Source organism: Monodelphis domestica, chromosome 6 (assembly GCF_027887165.1).
Source record: "Monodelphis domestica isolate mMonDom1 chromosome 6, mMonDom1.pri, whole genome shotgun sequence".
NCBI lineage: Eukaryota > Metazoa > Chordata > Mammalia > Didelphimorphia > Didelphidae > Monodelphis > Monodelphis domestica.
In genome coordinates, this window is record NC_077232.1 from 106,031,454 (window position 1) to 106,053,910 (window position 22,457).

The 22,457-nt window shown below is 33.3% G+C and overlaps 2 protein-coding genes and 1 non-coding gene across 3 annotated transcripts in view; 2 read left to right on the forward strand and 1 right to left on the reverse strand.

The window, feature by feature from the left end:
• ADGRA3 (adhesion G protein-coupled receptor A3) overlaps positions 1-22,457 on the reverse strand; it is a 163,271-nt gene that overhangs the window by 92,640 nt on the left and 48,174 nt on the right. The window contains exons 3-4 of the mRNA XM_001368101.4: positions 9,286-9,357; positions 4,638-4,709 (exon numbers count right to left, since the gene is read on the reverse strand). Coding sequence (XP_001368138.1) covers positions 4,638-4,709; positions 9,286-9,357 — 144 coding nt within the window. The remainder of the gene's footprint in view (positions 1-4,637; positions 4,710-9,285; positions 9,358-22,457) is intronic.
• Positions 10,209-10,315, forward strand: LOC130455315 (U6 spliceosomal RNA). The gene has a single exon (XR_008913229.1). It is a non-coding gene; the product is annotated as a U6 spliceosomal RNA (small nuclear RNA).
• On the forward strand, positions 19,672-20,187 carry LOC100011389 (adenylate kinase isoenzyme 6-like). Its single transcript, XM_056802470.1, has one exon. The coding sequence runs from the start codon at positions 19,672-19,674 to the stop codon at positions 20,185-20,187; it is 516 nt and encodes a 171-aa protein (XP_056658448.1).

Sequence of the window (22,457 nt, forward strand, 5' to 3'; positions counted from 1 at the left end):
ACACATATCATTCCAGATGGATTGATATTAAAACTTCAAGCTTTTTTGACAGAAAGAGAGAAAAATAAAATTATCTCTCTTGTCAATCAGGCTCAGGGAAGAAGAGCAGTTCATTGGCCTCCCCAAGACCCGAAATGAAACCCCAACAAAGAGCAAGATTACTCAAGACTATACCAGGCTAGAGAGACATTATTAACCGCAATGAGAGCTTACACTGATAGGCCTGGTACATGGACAAAATTTAAAAATTTTAAACAAAACCCCAATGAAAATCTGTCCCAATTTATGGATAGATTTATTGAGCTGGGAAGTAGATATATAGACCTGGATCTTGCCACAGAAAGGGGACAAATAAGGGGACAGTTTGTGAAAAACTGTTGTAAAATAGTCAGAGATTATTTTAAGACCAATCGTCCAAACTAGGCTAATATGAACCTTGAAGAATTGAGGAGATTAGCAGTTTACGTATTTAACTGCCATGGAAAGAAAGATGACAGAGAATAGAGACATTAAGGAGAGAAATTAAAAGTTTAAAGGAGGAAATTGGAAGAGAAAAAGCAAATCAAGCAGTGACCATAGCTACTTTGCAAGACTACACAAATCAAACACAAATGTGTTACTTCTGTGGAAAAAGGGGTCATGTAGTGTTAAACTATAGAAACTGAAACCAGGTGCTCAATAACATAAATTTTAGAAATAATGGGAACTCTAGGAATAACAACTTTAGAAATAATAACAATAGAAACACATTTAGAATTACTAATCCAAATGAGGCGAATGATCGTTTATAACAATATATCTGAAATGGGGCTCGCCCATGTAATACAGAAATCCCCCTAAAGAGAGGAACCTCAGAGAAATGGCCAACGATCTTTATGAAGGTTGGAGGGGGGAGAAAGGACTCTGGAATCAGAGAATGAAACCTTTGATTTCCCAGACACTGATATTTTAACACCAGTTATCACAGTCCATTCTCACCAACATAATAATGAACCACATGTAACTCTGAAAGTTGGAAATACTTATTATGATTACCTCTTAGGCACTGGAGCTTCCAGATACAACTGCAAAATTCACTGCCTTAGAAGAGCCAGAATTAATTTTAACTTTTTGAGACTTTTTCCTCTGCATACATATCATTGCTACGGGGAAGATACTTCTATTGCTTCCTATATATGGAATTTACAAATGAAATTAAGGGAACTTCAAGAATCCGGAGCTGTATGTACAAGCAAGACCTAGACTTTTCCCTTCATGATCTTAACCCTATGCACAGGGGAAACTCAGCAGACCTAGGAAGGTCCTTTACAAGTACTGTTAACTACTCCAACAGCTATAAAAATTGGAGAAAAGCCCTCGTGGAAACATTGCTCCCACATAAAATGAGTACCTTCCATCGAAACTGATTGACTGTATCCTGTCAAATGCATTAAAGATAAAACAACAGAGACAACTGGACACTATTTTCACTGACATTGAACTCTGGAATTTTATGTTTAGGATATTGATTTATCCTTATACTTGGAGCACATGACACCCATATTAATAATTTTTTTTAATTTTGCAACAGAATGAATTTAAATATCCATTAGCCAATGGGTAAGTGTATAATTTATATTATAATATACATAATTTGGGTTTGGTTTTAAATATTTATACTAGCATGTATTCTGTTTAGAAATGGTTATCATTGTTTCACTTTTATAGAACTATAGAGAAAAGTTAAATAAGTAAATAAGTGTTATACAGTGTTATAACCTTTGGTCAACACCCATCTCAGGGGGGAATTGATTGTATATTTTTTTATGTATTATTTGTTAAATTTAAAATGATATCTCCAGGTTCTTATTTTCCATAGAGTATAATTTTCACGAATTCTAAGATTAGGATTGTAATTATTTGTAATTGGGAATTGTATTTTTGAAAAATCCAAGATTTGAAATCTTTTTAGAGTAATTTTAGAATTTGTTAACTCCCTGAATCAAGAAAAGTGAACTATTTTAAGAAGACACCATGTAGAAACCTACACTTCATCGAAAGACCTAAAGTGAAATGCGGGAAATATTGATTGAACTGAAAAGTACTGAGAGCATTTAATGAATTTAAATTACTTATGCCAAAAGGGATTGCCTAGGCCTAATTGGCTTTTTTGTCAATGTGCCTACTTACCATTGGTTTTATTTTTTTCTTTTATTTCCCTTTTCCTTATTATTTTATTCTTCTATTAGTTAGTATAATATTATAGGCACTTTTAACTAGAAAAAATTTTTAAGTTTATGTTAGATATGTTTAATTGATCCACTGGGGAGACTAGCCTCCCAAAAGATCACAAGGCGGGATTGTAAAAAAGGAATTATTTATTCCTTTTTTTTTTTTTAACAGAGAACCTGTACATCCTCTTACTATAGAGATGTATAGGAATTATCCAGCCTACAATGACAGAAAGGAGAAACAATAGAGACAGGAAATGAGGTAGGAAAAGGTTATAAAAAGAGACTGACAGTTGGTGGTCAGTTACTGACAGGGCTGGCAATTGAGAGGAAATTGTCTGTTGGACACGAATTGGTTGTTGGGGGTTGGTTGCTGGTGTTGTGCATAGATAGATAGATTGATAGATTGATAGAGAGAGGGAGAGAGAGAGGGAGAGAGGGAGGGAGAGAGGGAGGGAGGGAGGGAGGGAGGGAGAGAGAGAGAGAGAGAGAGAGAGAGAGAGAGAGAGAGAGAGAGAGAGAGAGAGAGAGAGAGAGAGAGAGAGAGAGAGAGAGAGCTTCTTCCTGGTGAGCTGGGCTGAGCTGAAGGATGATCAGCTGGACTTTCTTCTATCGGCAGTGCTAGGAAATTTTAGTAGTTATAGGAAAACCAATATAGACATTAGGAAATTTTCTTTCTCTACCTCTTTCCTATATTTCTCTCCTTTACTATATTCATTTTATTATAGTCTTTTACTATCTCTATTTTAATTAAAATAAATTGTCAATTGTTAAAACCTGCTAGAAGTTTTTTCTGGCTTCAAAGGATAATGTTAATTCACAACTCTACTATATTCTCATTAAAACTTAAATTATTAAAAACTGCTCTCTTATTGTCAAAACTACTAATTTAACCCTTTACATGCCTCAGAATAGTGTAATTTAATTTTTTTTACTTTTTTATCATTCATTAATTCTAGAAAACCTATTATAAATATATAATGGGGGAAAGGACATGATAATGACCCTTTAACTATAAAAGACTTGCTATTTTTGTTAGGAGATTAAAGGAGATGTTTTCATTCTATCATTCTTCAGATCAGGTTAGCAATGCTCCTTAGTCCTCATGGAATGGATTTGAGAGATTCAATAATTAGAGGATCATGACTATTAAGTTGGAAATGACCTTAATTGACCAACTCCCTCATTGTCTAGACCAGGAAAATGAGGCTCAGATATTTGATTTAACTTGTTCCCAAGTATATTAAGTGGAAGAACCAGAATTAGCTCTCAAATTCCAAATTCTTTACACAACACCATGTTGGTTCAGTTTTTAATCAAATAGTATATATAACAACTCCAAGCTAAACTTAAAATGAGAGATATTTAAAACCCATTTCCTACCTAAGTGTTACCTATCTGAGAAAATACATTTTTCTTACATAAATTTTTAACTTTAAGAGAGAAAATATTCTATACTTTAGGGGGGAAAGCCTCTCCTTCATTGAGATCATTTCCAACTGATATATAAGAAGCAAATGAAGTTAATTCAGTTAATCATAAACTGTCCAACAAAATGGATATTTATTATAACATTCTTGTTTAATAAAATAAATAGTACCAATGACTAATTTTATCTTAAATATGTATGTTGAAAAGAACATAATTTTCCTAAAGAACTGGGAGACCTATATAGGGTCTTTTACCTAAACTATAAAAGGGAGGTTCTAACTTCATCAAATTCAATATTAATTTAATAATATTATTTAATGGAAAGGCGAGATTGAAGGAGAAAGGAGAGAAGGAGGTAGGTTTTTTAAGTACCTACGTAGTGCCAAGAACTGTACTAAATGCTTTACAATGTTATCCCATTTTATCCTCTCAACAACCCTGTAATGTAAGTGCTACTATTTTCATTTTACAGATGAGAAAACTGAAGCAGACAGAGATTAAGTGATTTGTCCAGGGTGACACTACTAGTAAGTATTTGAGTCTATACTTGAAATCAGGTCTTCCTTACACTAGACCAGAGCTTTAACCACTGCACCACAGTTGACACAACACTTTCATGTACATTGTTTCAATGAATTAAGGAAGCACAATTGAAGAAAATGTGAAAATCAATCAAGGATTGAGTATTTAAGCACCTACTATATGTCAGATACTGAAGACACAAGAACAGAGTTGGAAAGACCATTTTCTTTTGAAAGGCTGATATTCTATCCAAGAGAGAGACAGAATGTATATATAAGTACAAGAGTTAAAAGACAATGTTAAAACAATCTCTGCCCTCAAGAAATTTACATTTTAGATTGACAGTTTCTTGAGGGCAGCAGCCTTGTCACTTTCCACTGTAACTCATAGTCCATAGCAGATGTTTAATAAAATTATTTTATCAATAAATCACTTTATTATATTATATTTTAGAGAAAGAAAAAGTATACTTACAATCTAACGAGATTTGTGAGTCCTCTAAATATATTTGCATTCAAACATCCTATTCTGTTGTTGGTCAAATCCCTAAAAAAGATTAAAAAAAAAAAGTAAATTTCTGTAACTGTGTTCAACAAAGGGTTTTTCAATTGGGTTTCCTGGCTAAAGTGAACCATTCTATAGCTGAAAGCATAGACATATGGTATGTTTTATTTTCAGTGTGGGAAGTCAGTCAGTCAACAAAAATTTATGAAATGCTTTCTGTGTCCCAGGCACTTTGTAAAGTTCTGGAGATACAAAGACAAAAATAAGATCCAGCTAATGGATGGATCATATATTAAAACAGGGGTGAAAGCATATTACATATAAAATATAAAGGACAGGGATTAGGATTAGATCTGTGATTTCTGTGAAGAAACTTCCTCCGCTACTGCAAGTTATACCCTTCTCTGCAATTTACAGTTTTAGAGAGCTGTCGGATCCCCGAGTAGCTCAGTGATGTAGCCAGAGTCACAGAGCAGTCAAGGTCCTCCTGGCTGCGAGACAAACTCTATCTGCTCTATCAAACTGCTTCTCTGTAGACATAAAGTATGCTCCTAATATGGACAAAATGAATAAATGGTGAGAGGGAAGACACCAGAAGCCAGGGACTCAGGAAAGGTTTCCTAGAGAAGGTTACACAGGAGCAGTCTAGAAAGAAATTTGAGCTTCAGAGAGATAAAAGAGAAGCAGTGCATCACTGCTGGAGTCAAGGAGATAGAAGGCAAGTGCCAATAATCATTTCTATAAATGGGAAATGAAGGAAGAACTGCAGTGATAGTATAAGGACAGTGAAACACATTCCTCAAACTATTCTGCACTCCAATGTAATACAGTTGGTGCAGAGGCACACAGAGGTGCTATTATCATTAATCAAATTTGGGAAATAAATTTTCACTTAGAGGTTAAGTAAGTTGCTCAAAAATCACACAGGTGGCAAGCATCAGATCTGGAATGGGAACCTACAAGGACTAATCTACATCCTGAACAATACTTCTACACAACTAGCTTCCTCCTCCCCTCATACTGTTTCATTCCCTAGCCATTATGTAACTTCAGAAATAAAGTTAGAATGGAGAGATCTAGAGGTTCTCCATCTAGATTAAGCTCTCAATGGCTGCATGATTAAATTCTTAATAGTGTCTTACACAGTAAAATCTAACTCCTGACATAACGAGCTTTTAGCTGAGGAAGTAGGACAGGGGACCCAGTCAATAAAGGGTGATGAAAAAAAATGTGACCAGTAAAGAAGAGGTTAGAAAAGAATAAATTATTAAATGTTATTAGGACTTTTTTTTTTTAATTAAATATCTACTTTGTGCCTGGACTCTGTAAAGCACTTTTTTTCTTTATTTTATTCCAGGAACAAATTTACACATAAGTTTTCCAAGGTTACATGATTCATGTTGTCTCCCTGCCCTCCCCCCCCCCCCCCCGAGTTGACAAGCAATTCCACTGGGTTATACACGTATTATCCCTCCAAACCTATTTCATATTATTCATTTTATAAGAGAGTAATCTTATAAGACCAAAACCCCAAATCCTTTATGACTAGCATTCTTTTCTTAAGTCCCTCAGAATTGTACTGTTAGAGCTTTTAGACCCATTCATAAGACATTCTGATGTTTATTTCATTCTGCCTTTGTCATATTTTAATTTAAAATCTAAGAATTTTTGAATTTAAGAATTTTTTTGTTTGAGATTTTATTTTTATAAAAATCCAAGACTTTTGTTTAAGATTTTATATAAAAAATTCAAAGATTTTGATTTTGTTCAAGAAAAGATCTTCAAGAAAGAAGCTTGAAACTTTTATATCCAGAGAATGAACTGTTGCAGAAAGATGCCGAAACCCTACACTTCATCAAGAAGATCAAGAATGAACTTTGGATGTGATTGATTGGACTGAACTTTTGATTGAACATTTATTGTAACTGTACACATTTATGCCAAAAGGGACTGCCCCTAATTTGGTTTTCTGTCAATGCGCCTAGCAAACATTGGTTTTGCTTTCTTTTCTTTTCTATTTCCTCTCTCACTATTCTAATTTCTCTTAGAAAATTGAATATTGTGTATATCTTTAGTTAGAAGTGAATTTAGAACTACAAAATGATTATGTTAAATGATCATCAGGGGGGATTGTAAACCTCAAAATTTCTTAGACTTATAAATGTTGGAAATTTCACCATTGGGAAATTTCATACTTGAAAAATTTCCTATTGATAGTGGGTCTTGACTATTGGAATGTGAACCCCATTGGCATGGGAGGTTCCTTCTCCATCCCTTCTTAAGATTACTTTAGGACAGAAACCTTTTGCTGAACAATGGAAAGGACTTTGACCTATGCTTAAGCATAGAACAGGAATTTCTTTGAGTCATGATTGATTTTAGAATTGATACAATGGAGATACTTGGACTGAGTAAGGGCTGCAGCCTAGATCAAAATTTAATTATTCCAATCTCTACCCTACTCAGGTTAACAGGATTTAGAAAGGGCTGTAGCAAAGGATCAAAGATTTAATTATTTGAAAATATGACCTTCAACAGACATGTGCAAAAGCCAGAGACCTCTGGGCGGTCCTGGGTTTAAGCTAGAGCCTCCATTGGCACAGGGAAATTGAGGGACAGGTGATTGGTAGATGTGAGGACTGAGGGGAGGCAACTTGGATGGTTTCCTTAAAGATAGGGGAGTCTGAAGACTCGGGGGGGGGGGGGGGTTGAGAAGTTGGTCGGTGTGGTTGGTGTGTGCTCTGAGAAGCTTGCTCTGAAGGAAGCTGAAAGTGGGGGCCTCTGAGACTGTTTCTCCATTTTTGGTCACGTGAGTAATAGGGACTGATCTCTTTCCTTTGCCCCAGCTATCTAAGGGCTTGGGCCTTTTGGCCCAGCCTAAACAGAAGGGGTATTTAAGCCCTATTTCCTTCTCTCCCCTTTCTCTCTCTCTCTCTCTCTCTAATTACTTCCTCCTATTGTAATTAAACTCCATAAAAGATTGACTGCTGACTTAAGTTTTCATTTAGGAATTACATAGCTGATTCCTTGGCGACCTTAAATTAATATATATCAGTCTTTTAAAGTGATTTCCTTGTCACAGTCATCAACTTAGAAGAAATTATAGTTTTGACCAAAGTGTCAAAAAATTGACTCAACTTCTGACTTTATCTCCTAAGTCATCTAAAAGGTATTTCAGTTTTTACTTCTAATACTATGTAAATATGATTTCTTTAACTAGACTTTTCTGTTGTTGTTTTTTTTAAACAACCACATATTGAGAAATATGATCTCTGGTTTCCTCATTGTGGGGAAACAAAGCAAAAAGATAATATGATAGTTCAACACTGGGTACATAATTCCCACTGAGCTGCCCAAAGTAGAATGACCTGCTCACACTCACACAGCTAGAGTCAAACGTTAGATATGAACCAAAGTCTTCCTGACTCCAAGTTCAATATTCTATTCATTAAGCCACACTATTCGTAATATGTTTCTGATCATTTTTTTATAAAACATTTAACACTTTGCAAGGATTTACAAAATTTTTGCTATTCTAGCTATAGATTGTTTGTACTAAATATTCCAAATTTTCCTTCTGTTTTGAAATACTCAAAAGTCAGCAAAAATGATTTTAACTTTTGAGTTTTAATTATGCTACTTTCAAAATATTTTAGGTCCAGTTATATATTGGGAGATACCAAAATTGTCAATTTCTGGAGTCTGTGTGATAAAGTAAGAGATAATGAATCCTTCACTTTACTTTCACATAAAGTCTCAAATTTCTACTTCAGAAAACTGTGTATATCAGTCAAGAACTTTAGAACTAGAAAAGGGTTTTAATTAGTTGCTGGATACAGAATCAATCATAGTTTAAATTACAATAATAGTGTACTAAACCATTTTTCCCCTCTTCCTCAGGGTACTTCAACATTTTCACATTATGTAAAGAAATGCAAAGTTATCTTTCTTCAATCAGTAAAATGTAAATTAACCAATTGCAAAAAAAAATTTCTACCATCATGTTATTAAAACTATTCTATATTAAACTTCTGAACAAACCCTATATATAGACAATAATGAAGTTCATAATAAACACAGATAAAACGCAACTGAGGCTATTTTGGCTATTTTACCAAGTCCTAAGCAATTAGTAAGAACTACAAAATAAATGAAAAAGTCAGCAATATACACTGAGTGTTAAAAATGAGTTAACTAATACTGCAAATAATAGAATAACGTTAGATTTAGTTAGAAAGCAATTTATTAAAAAGAGAATTTTTTTAGTTGATGATAAAAGCAGATATTCTCCCTTCCTATACTAAAAAAATTAACATATTTGGCTATATTAAATATTAATATAAAAGCAGCTATAGTGATAATACAAATTATCTCATCTTAAGCATTCAATTTTCATACAATTACATCCAGACCAGTGAGTTTTGAGCAAAACAAACCAACAAATGTAAAATCTTCCAAAGATGTTCATATTACATAATCTAAACCCACAAATCACTAAGGTAAAGAATAGCAATACTCTTACTAGCTAGCTACTCTTTTTAACAGTTATTTGAACATTAATATGCCTATTCTGACTAGTCATTAGTTCAAATTTAATGTCTTAAGATCAAATACTTACAATCTCTTTAGAGAAGAAAGCCCCCAGAAAGCACCTGGATCTATAGTACTAATAAGATTATTTCTCAGATCCCTGTTATAAAACAAAGCAAAAAGTTATTAACATATGAAAAGCATAGAAAAATATATTTTCTAATCTATTAACAAATATGTTGAAGTATTCTAAATATACCTTTATCTATACAGAAGTAGGAATACATGTTTTGTCTTGAGTCATCACAAGAAAAAGAACAAACACTGGAAAAGAAATATGTTTCTGGAGGCCAAAAAAATGAACTCGCAAAGAAACAGTTCTTATCATGGTTTTTCCAATTTTTTAGTGTATTTTTAAAATCATAGACTCAAAGCTGGTTGCATGTCACTTTATCATCAGAAAATGTGAACTCAAAATTTCTCTACTCCACTAATTGTACCACAATCACAAGTAAAATCTTCAATTTATCCCAGGATTATTACAACAGCTTCCAAAATTTTCCCTCAACTGCTTTCTTTTCCTGCTCCAATTCATTCGCCACAACCAAATTAAAGGCTTGTTTTGGTCTCATGTTATTTATCCTGTTTAAAAATTTTCAAAGTCTCCATTTTATCTACAATGCCTTGGTAAGGCATGGAATACTTCACTATGGTGCAAATGAGAACTGGACTTGTCAGAGGTCCTGGGTTCAAACTATCTCTACTATCTACCACCTCTACTTCTTTAGTTGTCAGTTCTCTAATCTTAAAAAAAAAAAAGTTCTATAGAGCTTGTAACACCTAAAAAATTATTTTAGCTCCAATGAAAATCATGAACCCTCTTAATCCCTTAAACACATTTTTACTTTGTCTATATTCTTTTTCCTCTACATTACTGTCCATGTCTAATGTTTACTATATGTCAAGTATAATACTAAAGACTTCTGGTCACTCTTTAAAGTTCTCACTTTTGTGCTTGCTTCCACAGTACATATACTAAAATTGGAACAATACAGAGAAGATTAGCATGGCCCCTGTGCAAGGATGACACACAAATTCGTGAAGCATCTGATATCTTTTGCTTTTAAAGAAGAAACTAAAGGGAGCTTAAGGAGGAAATAGACAGTAAAACTATGCTAGTATGGGAACTTAATCTTTCCCTATCAGAACTAGATAAATCTAACCAAAAAATAAATAAGAAAGAAGTAAAGGAAGTAAATAAAATATTAGGAAAGTTATATTTAATAGATATCTGGAAAACTGAATGGGAATAAAAAGAAATATACCTTCTACTCAGCAGTATATGGTAGATAGACAAAAACAGACCATGTACCAGGACATAAAAACTTCACAACCAAATGCAGAAAAGCAGAAATAATAAATGTAAGTTTTCAAATCATAATATAATAAAAACTATAATCAATAAAGAGTTTATGGAAAGGCAAATTGAAAATTATTTGGAAACTAAATATTCTAATTCTCCAAAACAGGTGGGTCAAAGAACAAATCATAGAAATGATCACTGACTGCATTAAAGAGAATGACAATGAAGAGACAACATATCAAAATTTATGATATAGTCAAAGCAGTAATATGGGGAAATTTATATCCCTGAATGCTTCTAGTAATAAAAGAAAGAAAAAGAATATTAACTAATTGGGGATGGAACTAAAAAAAAACAAAACTATAAGAAGAACAAATTTTAAATCTCCAATTAAAGACTAACTTGGAAAAATCCTAAAAATCAAAAGAGAAATTAATTAAAATTGAAAGCAAAAGAATTATTGAACTAATAAGAGTAGGAGTTGGTTCTATGGGGAAAAAAAAAAACAAATAAAATAGAGCACTGGTTAATTTGATTACAAAAAAGGAAAAGGAGAATCAAATTACCAGCATTAAAAATGAGAACAGTGAATTTAACTCCAAGGAAAGGGAAATTAAAGCAAACATTAGGAGCTACTTTGTCCAATTATATGACAATAAATTGACAATTTAGGTGAAATGAATGTTTACAAAAATATAAAATAGCTACATTAATAAAAGAAGAAATAGCATACTTAAATAATCCCATCTCAAAAAAGGAAATTGAACAAGTCATCAATGAACTAAAAAATTCCCAGGGTCAGATGGATTCACATGTGAATTCAATCAAATACTTAAAGATTAATTAATGCCAATAATATATAAACTATCTATCAAAATAATCAAAGGAGTGTGTGGAGTGGAATTCTGGGGAAGCTTATACCCCCAGAAATCACTCTAACAAGCATGACAGGAGACTTGATAAAATGCTAGCAGACAAAAGCCACTTTATTTGGAGAAAACAGTGGATGGGGGAGAGTTAGGGGAGGAAAAGGGAATTGGCCCACAAAAGGGACTTGCCTGGTTCAAAAAATGTCCTCTCTTTAGGTACAACCACAGACTTTTATAATAATCCTGATGCAACAGTCCCCTCCTCCCCTCCATCTAATCCCACAGAAGGGGGACTATGATGTTCACAGTGTTGAGCATGTAATTTTCAGCATTACATACCCCTAAAGACCCTCATGATCACAAAAAAAAACTTGTGACTATTATAGGTTTCCCAGCCTAGGACAAAAAAAAGATACTTTTGAAACTCACTGTTCCTTCTTATTTTGTAGTTGGCTTTCTTCCTAGGGTACAGATAAAACTCTTCTCAAGGTTTTTGAAAATAGATCAGGAAAACTGAAAAAAGTTTTATGAGGTTGGGGAGTAGGTAGTCTAAGGAATAGTAATACTAAAGGGTCTTGAAAAGATAAATACTATTCTGAGAATTACACACTGAATCTCATCCCACACAGGTGTCCTTCCAAATTCTTTTTATTACACAAATATAGTGCTGATACACAAAAACCAGGAAGACCAAAAACAAACAAAATTACAAACCAATTTCATTAATGAACATTGATGCAAAAATCTTAAATAAAATACTAACAAAGAGACCAGAGCAATATATCAAGAATATTAATCACTATGACCAGGTGGGATTTACACTAGGAATGTAAGGCTGATTTAATATTAGGAAAATTATTAGCATAATTGATCATATCAATAATAAAACTAACAGAAATCACATAATTATCTCAATAGATGTAAAAAAAGACTTCAAAAAAATACAACACCCATTCCTATTAAAAACACTAGAAAGCATAGAAATAAAAGGGCTTTTCCTTAAAATAATAAGTAGTGTCTATCTAAAATCATCAGCAATAGAGATAAATTAGAATCCTTCCCAATAAGATCAGAAGTGAAAAAAAATTTCCATTATCACCACTATTTTTTAATATTATATTAGAAATGTTAATTTTAGCAATAAGAGGAAAAGAAATTGAAGAAGTTAAAGTGGGCAATGAGGAAACTAAATAATCACTTTTTGCAGATGATCATGACGGTATATATACTTAAGAGAACCCTAGAGAAAAAATGTAAAAACTAGCTGAAATAATTAAAACTTTAGCAAAGTTGCAGAATACAAAATAAATCCACATAAGTCATCAGCATTTTTTTGTACTTCGAACAAAGTCCAGCAGCAAGAGTTAGAAAGAGAAATTCCAACTATTGTGCCCAAAGGAATAATGAACTGGAAGAATTCCATGTGAACTGGTACAACCTCCAGGAATTGATGCAGAGTGAAGGGAGCAGAACCAGGAGAACATTATACACAGAGACTGATACACTGTGGTACAATCGATTGTAATGGACTTTTCCATTAATGGCAATGCAGTGATCCTGAACAACCTGGAGGGATCTACAAGAAAGAACACTATCCACATTCAGAGGAAGAACTGTGGGAATAGAAACACAGAAGAAAAACAACTGCTTGATCATATGGGTCGATGGGGATATGACTGGGGATGTAGACTCTAAATGATCACCCTAGTGTAAACATCAACAACATGGAAATAGGTTTTGATCAAGGACACACATAAAGCCCAGTGGAATTATGCGTCAGCTATGGGAAGGGTTTTGGGGAGGGAAAGGAAGAATCATGATACTCGTAACCAGGGGGAAAATGTTCTAAATTGACTAATTAAATAAAATTTTAAAAATAAAGAAAAACAGAAATTCTATTTAAAACTCTCTAGATAATATGAAATACTTGGGAATCTATTTGCCAAGACAAACACAGGAATTATATGAACACAACTACAAATAAAGTTAGGTCTATACAATTGGAAAAACATTAATTGTTCATGGGTAGGCAGAGCTAATATAATAAAAATGGCAATCCCATCTAAATTAAGTATCATACCAAACAAACTTTTATAGAACTAGAAAACATGACAATAAAATTTATCTAGAAGAACAAAAGGTGAAGAATATCAGAAGAACTAATGGAAAAAAGTGTGAGGGCTGGTAGCCTAGCAGTACCAGATCTTAAATTGTACAATAAAGCAGTAATCATTAAAACAATCTAGTACTGGCTAAGAAATAAAAGGGTAGATCAATGGAATGAATATATTAGGGATAAATAACCTCAGCTATCTAGTCTTTGATAAACTCAAAGATCTCTGCTTTTGGGATAAGAACTCACTATTTGACAAAAACTGCTGGTAAAATCAGAAAACAGTATGGGAAAAATTAGGTTTAAATCAATAGCTCACACCCTATTCTAAGATAAGGTCAAAATAAGTATAAAATGTATGTGATCCTTAAAGATATAGATACTCCCACCTTATGCTTCTTTGTTTTTTCACACTAATTTACACATGAGAAAGGTCCACAGATTATCTGATTAGTATTACAATTGGTCATTGAAAGTGATGAGAATACAAAATTAAAAACACATACATACCACTAATAAAAAACACTTCACATTTCAAATGTATTATTACCTACATAGCTACAATACAAGTTTTCCCACACTAAATATAAACTCTGTACTTGCTTATTTCTAAATGTAAGGAATGTTAAAATACTGTTAAAGAAGAGAAACTATGACATTCATTTTAATGATTAGTTTTATATAAATTAATACTAAGAGAAGTAATTCTTGATGTCTGAGGTTAAAAAAATAATAAACTCAAATTCCTCAAAATAAGGACACATTTGTGCTAAAGTATTCATAAGTTGTTTACCTTAATTATTTATATAGTCAGATTTGTTCAGTAACTTCCTCCCAGGCAGTAAGACTTTTTCAGAGTTCATTAACAAATTTAACCAATTAGGATAAAATTAATATATTAACTGTGACTTAAAAAGAATTAATGAATCTTTATAAATCCTTAACTTTGTCTAAGAAAGTGGTTTATTGACTGATGAGTTTAGACTCAGTGAGAGAAAGCATCTTAAAGAGATTTAATTTCAAAATATTTTCATTAAAAATTTCTTCATTTCCTATATTCTCCAGAAGTAGGAGCAACAACTATTACTAATCTGGTTGGGACTTACCACATTTTTCCCTATAAAGTCAATGAAATCATCCTCCAGACTTAATTAGTTGTAGGAACAAAGGTCCAAATTCTTGTCAAAATTTCCTGGTTACCTAAGTCAGAAAATCCTGGAGCAGAAGTTCACTTTCTTCAGTCTTGAGACTTGACAGACAGACGAGAGTGAACGCACTTTTTTTTTTAACAAGAGGCCACCATCATGGCAAATGTAGGAAGGAGAACTGCATTCAGATGAACCAAAGCTGAATCTTTGTTCCACTTCTAAAATGTTTAGCAACAAACTAGCTTAGGTCAACCCAACCAAGAACCTCCTCCATGAGTGGTAGGAGATGGAGAGTGAGGATGAATCATGGGGAGGGAAAAAGAAAGGCAAAACAAATGTAGAATAGCAATATTGCATTTCTAAACCCTATAGTCACATTTAATTCAAACATTCACTGTTTCTGAATTTCAGTAATAAAAATGCTATTGCACAGATCTCTCAACTTTTTAAAAATACTCTTCATATATATGGCTTTTCACATTATAAAAATTAATATTTCAATTCATGTTTCAGCCACTTTTCATAAAGTTCATATATTTTAGTCTCTAGAAGTGTTTTTAAAGCAAAAAATGTGTTTTATTTACTGATTTCTAAAAATAAACTCATCAAAATTATTTACTGAATCCCTACTACATACTATGGGGAACAAGTCCCCAAAAGATTTTAAGTAAACAAGCAATTATTAAGCATCTATTACATTCCAAGCACTGTGCTGAGTACTTGAGAAAAAAAGAAATGCAGAAACAGCCCTATTCTCAAGGAACTTACAATCAAATGAAGAAGACAAGTGAAAACTTTGTAGGCAGATTCAATTGGAGAAAAACCACAGAAAAGTACTAGCATTAAGGAGGATCAGGAATGTCTTCTTATAAAAGGTGAGATTTTAATTAGGTCTTGAAGGAGGCCACTAAACCAAGAGGAGGATAGAAAGAATTCTAGGAATCAAGAATGGTCAGTGAAATTTGAAACATCTCGTTCAAAGAATAGCAAGGATGTTGAGAGGAGAAGTCTATGAAAAGTCTGCAAAGACAGGAAGGAAAAACAAGAGATTTTAATATTTAATCCTGGAGGTAAATGGGGAGACACTGGAGTTTACTTAGGAGGGTGACAAAGTAAAACTTGCATTTTAAGATAATTTTTATAGCTGAGTGGGGAATGGATAGGACAGGGAGATCTGCTGAAAGGCTATTACAATAGTCTAGGCATGAAATAAAAAAGGCCTACACCAAGGAAGTGACAGTTGTCAGAGGAGAAAAGGAGATATAGATGGAGGGATGGATAAGAAACAGAAACATAGATATATCTGTTTATGAATCTATGACATTATAAAGACATAATTACCAACAAATTGAATATGAAAGAAAGAGAATTGAAGATGGTACCTGAATTTTAAGTTTAGACAACAGGGAAGATGAACAAATCTGAAGATCTCCTTGTCATTCTCCCAACTGTCCAACATCTGGTTCAGTCTTCCTATTTACTCGATCCCTTCTCTTAACACTTCAAGAATTTAAGGATATAATCGCTGTCTTCACAAACATTCCAGCCTCCCCTGGAAGTGCATCCCTTATATGTCCCCTTCTTCATGGGGCACCTGAGAATGAAGTAACACACCCTCCTGCTACTCCCTGGCCTTACAGTCACTAGAAGCTCTAAAATACTCTGTACCTCTGATTAAATGAGATTACACTGGTAAAATGCTTAGCACAGAGTCTAGCACACCGTAAGTGCCTAATAAATATTTGTTTCCCTTCTCCCCCTTCCTTTATAAATAACTGGCTGCCTTGTTCTCTGTCCCAAAGCTGCAGAATTTCTTTCATTCTAGCATGAAACAAGAAAAAGAATACAGATAAGTAAATGTGAACTTTTAACATATGGACTCGAGTGTTATATTCAGGGGGAGACAGACTATACACACTCATGAACTGCTTTGCAAAAGATGGGCTGAGCTTAAAACTACAGGCATAATTAGGAACATTTTTAAGTAAGAGGGAAAAGAAAGCATAGACTTAGGCAAGAACACAGCATGTTTGTAGAAGAGATCACTCCAACTTGAGGGAAATCATGTTCGAGAACAAGGGTTAAATTAGAAACCTTTTTTTAAAAAATCCATATTGGGGGGAGACAGTGTAGCATTGCCAATAAAATGTCAAATTTGGAGTCATAAAGGCATTGACTGGAATTTTGCCTCTGATATTTTATAACTGTTGTTGTGGGCAAATCATTTAACCTCCGTAAGGCTCAGTTTTCTTACCACTAAAATAGAGATGTGGATAACTAGAACATCTATTTCACGGGAGTTTGAAAGGCTCAGGAGAACCCATATATGTATATGTTGTTATCTATCATAGAATGCAAGATCTTTACAGGAGAGAAGGAACTGTCTCATTTTCTTTGAATCCTCAGCCCTTGTACCCAGTAAGAATCTAAAAAGTTTGAGGATTAATTGCAAAGAAAAAAGTGTTAAAAAAACAACAACTACACAGAGAAGAGTTTCGATATGGTATAATAGGCAAAAATCAGTTAAGATTCCTAAGTGGAAAGTAACAGTAATAGCACTTAAGGAAGATTAATATGGTAGCAGATTATAGAATGGATTGAGGCAAAGAGTCTTGAATCAGAGAGATCAGCTAGGAGAAAATATCAACCATTAAATATTCTTGGAATTCTCACCTTTATAAACCACAATGGGAAATGAATGACTAAGGCTCAAATTCAATTTTTTTTTCAAATCTGCTATTAAAGGATAAATTAAAGAGATAATAGCTTATTAAAACCATAATCTAGTTGTTCCCAGACAATTTAGGAATTTGGAAGATTTATAAGTCTCTTTGGAATCCTATAATTCTTTAAGCCCAGGATTTAACCACAAAAGTTCTGACAAGTTAAGTCAGGTCTTAAGGAGATGGTGGCATATTTTCATGGAGCTGGCAGTGAATACTTTTAACTATAATCTCTCACTAATTCAAGTATTATGTTGGAAAAGTGAAGGCAAGTAGCAGTAGTTTCTAAGAGGAGCACTCAAATGATCTGTAAAATGTTTCAGAAATATACATGTAGCTCTTTTGAAGTTAATGCTTTAAAATGTAAGAATATAGGTAAATAAAATTATAAATTACTCTTCTTCCTCATTCACTCCTTGACAATTTAAAAAAAAAGCACACAAACTCTCATATATGGGTCAAAACTGACCAAAAATTAACCAATATCTTGTTCATATTCTTCTTCAAGGAAAAATATCATGAGGCTTTTACTAACCTTAAATTTCTAAGAAAACGAATCTATATATGACATGCTCTAAAGACCTTTATAATATATATAAGGTTTTCCTAAATCACTAACATTCTGAATTCACCTCAAACAAAAACAAATCTTAATTAAGAATGTTTGTCAGGAAAGTAAAACAAAAAGGAAAAGTTTTGTATAAATGAAAATAAAGATTTAATAACACTATAAAATAATAAACAATTATAGTTTTCTTAATTGGACAAAATTTAATTACACATAAAAAGAAAAAAAAAACTAGAGAAATCAACAGGCAATTCAGAAGAGGCCAACTTCTAAAAGTGAAAGGATAAGGAATAGGCAAGAACCAGCATGTGAGAGCATGACAAACTCTTGGAATCAACTCAACTCTTCTCTTTCTTCAGACTTTAGAAAATTCCTTTAATTTTTTTTTCTCTTCTATTCTGGATACTTTAATCAGTCTACTGGAAAATGGAGCATATAGTTGTCCTCAAATCCTCACTCCTTTTCTTTTTGCAAAACTAGTCAAATTTATTGATTCTTAAAGAAACTTTAACTCCAACATGCTCCAATTTGTAATTCTATGAAATGGAATCAATTAAAGCAATGATGTCAACATAAGAATTAAAAGAACAAATCAGGAGTGTGGTATCTGAGGTTTCACAGAAGTGTGAAACACAAAGGTATTTAAAGAGTCTCAACCACAAAACTTCAGCCATAAAATAGAAAGTATTATTCCAAAGTGGATAAGTAATAAGTACAATTCTTAGACCGATGACATTCAGACCAAAAGGATTAAGCACTGTCAGGCAATAAGATGAGAAATCTATAGAAGTCAGGAAAAGAGACTACACTGAAATTTCTTTTCAGTTTTGTTTTTTCCTGATACTATCAAAAGAGTGAAAAAAGTTTGTTTTGGACTGGGATTCAAATTCCATCAGTTCTTTTTTCTGGAAGCAGCTGGCATTTTTTATCATGATTTTTTTGAGGTTGTTTTTGATGCTTGTACTACTGACAATAGCTGTTATCTGCAGTTGTTCTTTGTACAGTATTACTGTCACTATATATAATGTTCTTCTGGTTCTGCTCCTCTCACTCTGCTTCAATTTGTATAAGTCTTTCCAGGCTTTTCTGAGTTCCTCCTGTTCATCATTTCTCACTGCGCAATAATATCCCATTACAATAATTTTCCAATTCTTTGCTCCCACCAAAAGAGCTACTTTAAATATTTTTGTACATATAGGTCCTTCCCCCTGCCCCCCCCCCTTTTTTATCTATTTGGAATACAAATCTAGTTATGGTGTTGTTGGGTCAAAGAGTATAGAGGTCCAAATTGCTCTCCATAATGACTAAGTCAGTTCATAACTCCCCCAGCAGTGAACTAGGGTCTCAATTTTCCCACATCTCCTCCAAGTTTTGTAATTTTCCTTTTTTTTTTTTTGGTCATAATAGTCAATCTGATAGAGATAGGGTAGTATCTCAGAGTCCTTTTAATCTGCATTTCTCTAATTTAGTTATTTTAAAGCATTTTTCTGTATGACTACAGAGAGCTTTAAATACTTTTGAGAGCTTCCTGTTCATATCCTTCGACCATTTACCAATTGTGAAATGACTTGTATTCTTGAGACTAACTTCTCAATTTATTTTAAGAAATGAGGCCTTTGTCAGCTCCTACCTGGCCCTCTGCCTGCTGCTCCTGCATGGAGAGCGAGCGGGCGGCGGCGCCACCGCAACCATGAGGCTGCCCAACATCCTGCTTACGGGTACACCAGGGGTTGGAAAGACCACACTCGGTAAAGAACTTGCATCAAGAACGGGACTGAAATACGTTAATGTGGGAGATTTAGCACAAGAAGGACAGTTATATGATGGCTTTGATGAAGAATACGAATATCCCATTTTGGATGAAGCCAGAGTAGCTGATGAGTTAGAAAATAAAATGAAAGAAGGTGGAGTTATCGTGGATTACCATGGCTGTGACTTCTTCCCCGAACAATGGTTTCATGTAGTTTTTGTACTTCAAACAGATAATTCTGTATTATATACAAGACTTGAAAAGAGGCACTACAGTGTAAAGAAACTACAGCACAATGTTCAGTGTGAAATTTTCCAAATTCTTTATGAAGAAGCCATGGCCTCCTACAAGCCTGAAATAGTACACTGGCTGCCCAGCAATGTACCAGAAGAACTAAAGAGTAATTTAGATCAGGTAATTAAATGGATTGAGGAGTGGATAAAAGATAATAATTGAACCTTGAGGGGAAAGCATGGATTCTCAAGGCTTTCCTCATAATGGTTACAGATTTCCTTGATGATCTCTCCCTCCCTATACAATAGAAATTAAGACAACATACACCAGATTTTACTATCCAAGATTGTGTTGTAGAAGTAACAGGAGGGCAAAATATAAGGTTGAGTTATGGCTGAATTAATTTTTTTTTCTCCATGAGAAAACTGAAAACCCTGAAATAAATGAATACCGTATTAAGGACTTTTAAGTTTAAGAAATACCCAGCATTCTCATTTAATTTGGTAAACTACTAAAGAGTAAGTGAATTTGAGAAAATGGGTGAAAATCTTTACTTAACATGCAAAAGAAAATAAAGGTGAAGAGGAACTGCTGCTGACTTAAAAGTTAAAAAAAAAAAGTCTTAAGAATAAAGCTATAAAAATCACATATTAAGGGGCAGCTAGGTGGCACCATGAATGAAGCGCCAGGCCTGGAGTTCAAATCTAGCTTCAGACACTTCCTTTATGTGTGTGTGACTCTGGGCAAGTCACTTAATCCCAACTGCCTAGCCTTTGCCCTTCTGTCTTGGAGTCTTATTAAGACAGAAAGTAAGGCTTTTTTTTGTTTTGTTTTTGTTTTTTTAATGACATTAAGTGTTCTTTTAGTGAATTGCTGGGGGTTTTTGTTTTTTTAATCTTAGAAGTTGGGTAAAATTAGGATAGTCACAAAGTAAATGGTGAGATTTTTGAGAAAATAGCATTTACTTTTTTTTTTTTCACTGAGTTTACTGAGCTCTATTGCCTATAAAGTCACTGCTGATCCTAGCACTGATATTTGTCTCTTTGGAAGAGTAAGCCAATCACATTTTCCATATGTAAACAGGAAATAGCAAAAGTCTTCTGTGCACCCATGGAAACTGTAAATATTAATTTACTGTTTGACTAATTTCAATCTTGCTAAATTCCATGAAAATTCATGTGATAATGCTTTGCTACCTTATAGGTGGTGGTAACTAGATAAAATTTTAACATTAAAAAAAAAGAAAGAAAGAAATGAGGCCTTTTAGAGATTTGTAAATAATGTTTGCACCATTATTATGACTGTGTGTCACTCTCCATCCTATTTATCCATTTACGTTTTGACCTCCATTTCCCCCAATTTGTCCTCTTTTCTCCCTTCTCTTATTCCTTTCCCTTCCTATTTTCATGTAAGGTAAAATAGCTTTCTATCCCCAATCAATTGTGTATGTTCTTTCCTCATTCATGTGCTCTCCTCCTGACCTTCCCCTTTTCCCCCTCCACAGTAAATGCTCTTTCACAGCTCTTTTATGTGAGATAATCTACTTTATCCTATTTTTCCCTTCCCCCTCCTCCCAATGCATTCCTCTTTCTCATATCTTTTTTTAAATGACATCCTATCCTATTCAATGCATAGCTTTGACCTCTGTCTATATAAACTCCTTCTAATTGCCCTAATTATGATAAAGTTCTTAGGAGTTACAAGGATCACCATCCCATGTAGGGAATAATTCTTTGTTTATCTCTCCAGGATTATTTTTCCAAGTCAGTTATTTTTCCAAAGAGATATTTCACATTTTCTTCTATTATTTTTTATACTTTTGATAGCTTCTTGATGTCTCATGAAATCTTTTGACTTACATTTGCTTAACTCTGATTTTTAAGGTCCTTTTTCATTAGGCCAATTCTACTTTTTAAGAAGTTCTTTTCTTCAGAATTTTTTGGTATATCTTTTCTTTTTCAGCCAATTCTACTTTCTTTAAGAAGTCACTCTTCACTGGATTTTTATGCCTCTTTTGCCAATTAGTCTATTCTGTTTTTTTAAGATATTAATTTCTTCAGTATTTTTTGTGCCTCCTTTACCAAACTGTTGATTCTGATTCCAGCTAAAAGAATGAATAAACAAAAAACAAACATTTTTAAAACAGTTCTATGATGAAAAAGTTATTCTGGTAGTGACAATAAAACCAAATATAAAAAAACCAGAAAAAGAGAAAACATCTAAACACAAAACCTAAAATACCTAAAAAAGCTCCTAAAAAAGCCAAACCTAAAATATAAACAAAAAACGGAGGGTGGCCACAAGGTAAACTTAAATGCCAAGAAAAAACAAGGATACAGTGTTTTTATTGTTGTCTTAAGGGTTAAAAATTAGATTTTACAAATAAAATGAGAATTCTAGTAAAAAGAACTGGAAAAGAAATAAGAGTTTAGAAAGAAAAACTTGGAAGGAAAATTAATATAGAGTACAAGAGATAGTTACCTAAGTTAGAG

Coding starts and splice junctions, on each gene's coding strand:
- LOC100011389 (XM_056802470.1), top strand. CDS start 19,672: ATGAGGCTGCCCAACATCCTGCTTACGGGTACACCAGGGGTTGGAAAG.